Raw genomic sequence first — 2613 nt, 5'->3', positions numbered from 1 at the left:
ATTAAGGTCACATTAACCAACCACTCTGTTGATTGAATATAGGTAAAATTAACCAAGTAATTGTTAATAATACCAACCATGGTTATCTCAAATCAAAACACTGATTTATTCATATCAACAAACCTTTTATTATTTTTACTATAGATAGTAAAAATGTATTATACAAACAAATATGTAAGATTAACAAAATTATTTTTTATTAAACAAACTGTTGTTTATACATATCAATACATTGTAAGGTAGAAACAATATAATAATCATTGATATTACAAACAGGTTGATTTTAACTTATTATATATTATATTTATATACATACAATATATTTATATACTATATACTAAATCATTGTTAACACTATTAATTATGCAGATATAAATTAATAGAAAATCAATACAAAATGAATTAATTATAACATTGTCCAGGTATAGCACAAAATATGTAAAAATATACCTATAAAAATATAAAAATTAAATATATATAATTTAACTAATTTTAATTGTAGTAGGTACCTAAGTAAAATAAAATTATCAGACAAAAGAATATATTATATATTCGAATATTCCACATACAGCATAAATGTAAAGTATAAAAAAAAGTATTGACTGTATAATCAAAATAAAAATAAAATATTTAATATAATCATATATAATTAACCACTCAAATCTGAATTTAATAAATTAGTATCCAATTCTGAACAAATTTGTCTGATCAAACTACAACTTCTATCATATTTTATCACATTTTCATAATAATAAATTTGTAAAAACAACAATACATTATTGCACTGTAAAGGATATTCTAAATTGAATACATGGAAAATTTTCAAACATATGTCTACGGCTTTAATTTCTAAGAATACTTTATATTTTATATCGTCAAAGTAAATAAGTATTTGGATAGGATTTAATAATGACCCAACAATTAAAATACAAGGTTGTATGTCGTTTTTTTATTTTTTAATGTTTTCTACAATTTATTCTAGTTCTACTGCAGTATGTGCTATGATGATGAATGAGTTTTGTGAATCTTTAATTGAATATTTGATTGTTGATTTTTTGCCTTGTTCATCCAAAATGACTTTTTTAGTAGTAGGTAAAAATAATGAATGTAACAAATATAATGAAGTCAAGGTTTCACCATCTACAAATAAATTAAATAATTATGAATACATTATGCAGTCCAAAAATGTTAACATTAAAACTTACTTTTACATAAATTGGTCGATTCTTTTAACTGCCGTAATAGAGCTACACTTCCACCATCTTTGACACGATCATGTAATATACTCAGTAAAGTCGGTAAGGTTTTTTCAAATTTTACATTTAAGTTTTTTAAAATTTGTGTACATTCGACCAAAATCAATCTCTATCTTTAGTTATTAATTATTTATAAAAGTATATTTTAATAAAAATTTAAAAGTTTTTTTGATAAATTACTTATTTGTAGACCATTGGCTTTGTGTAATGTACCCATTTACTAAAAATACTTGCTGTATCATTGTTCCTTATATATTGAAGTCGGAAATTAATTGTTTTTCGCCATATTACTTCTATTTCAGGCCAAGACAAATCAATATTATTTTATAAAGTAAGAGCCACATCTTCTGAATCAGGTTCAATATCTGTGCGAATCATATAACGAACAATATATTAATAGATATCAATTACTTTTATGCATATTATAAATACCTAATGAAGAATTAAGTAAATCTTCGAATCTATAAATAATTTTCTTAACCTCAGATGTATTATTGTTTGCTGATTTTAGCCTCCATTTTTTTAATTTCTTCATAGTGTTGAAGTATTTCGCATAAACTTTTCCTTTAGGAGCTTTGCAAGTAACATCCTTCAAAAAATAAACATCCTAAAATTAATAAAAAAAATAAAAATGATGAAAAATAGTAAAATTATTACCAAGTTAATTAATGAATTCATGTCAATTTTTCAATCAATATGTTCACAATATAAAACACATTATTTTTTACAATATAATAATAAAAAAAATCAACAGTTAAAAAAGTTCTTACCTTTATTTCTGTTGGAAATGACATAATAATGACATTTGATATATTACTAGCTAAATCTATAGTCATAGTACAATTTTTTTTGATTAAATCATTAATGATGAGCTCCACTAATAGTGTACGACACGATTCATTCAATTTTTTATTTTTAAAGTAATAGTCGACAACCATAGAACTTTGTGAACTTTTTGTCAGAATTTGATTTAGATCAAATATATTTTCATTTGTTGGAATAATATTTTGTGCTGTAGATACTGGAATTGATTTTGGTTTTAAGAATGGAATTTGATGCTGTTAAACTTCTTTGTTTTGATAATCATGAATATATTTTTCAAACTTTATTTGTATACCAAGAGGAAAATTTACTAGCAATAATCTAATATGTTTACAATTCATATACTTCATCACTTCGGTATCAATACATTGATCTGTAACAACAAAAACCAAAAATATGCTATATAAATTAATAAAAAAATTACTCAATTATTCTTACCCATACATGTTTTATATACACATTCTAGACTCCATGATTGTAAAATGTTCCAAACTTTCATACATTTATCATTTGACATGTTAGTTATTGGAGGTAT

General features: G+C 22.9%; 1 protein-coding gene across 1 annotated transcript; it reads right to left on the bottom strand.

Annotated features, from left to right (window-relative positions):
* Positions 1–649: 649 nt before the first annotated feature.
* On the bottom strand, positions 650–2092 carry LOC112688073. The gene is given in 5 exon segments (XM_025561087.1): positions 650–1140; positions 1206–1365; positions 1443–1576; positions 1668–1863; positions 2027–2092. Coding segments are annotated over 5 exon segments (1047 nt in total).
* Between the last annotated feature and the right edge of the window lie 521 nt (positions 2093–2613).

This window comes from Sipha flava, unplaced genomic scaffold, assembly GCF_003268045.1.
Source record: "Sipha flava isolate LNK unplaced genomic scaffold, YSA_version1 374_pilon_pilon, whole genome shotgun sequence".
In the NCBI taxonomy this organism is placed as follows: domain Eukaryota; kingdom Metazoa; phylum Arthropoda; class Insecta; order Hemiptera; family Aphididae; genus Sipha; species Sipha flava.
The sequence above is the reverse complement of the archived record's forward strand: the minus strand, read 5'-3'. Positions and strand labels throughout refer to the sequence as shown.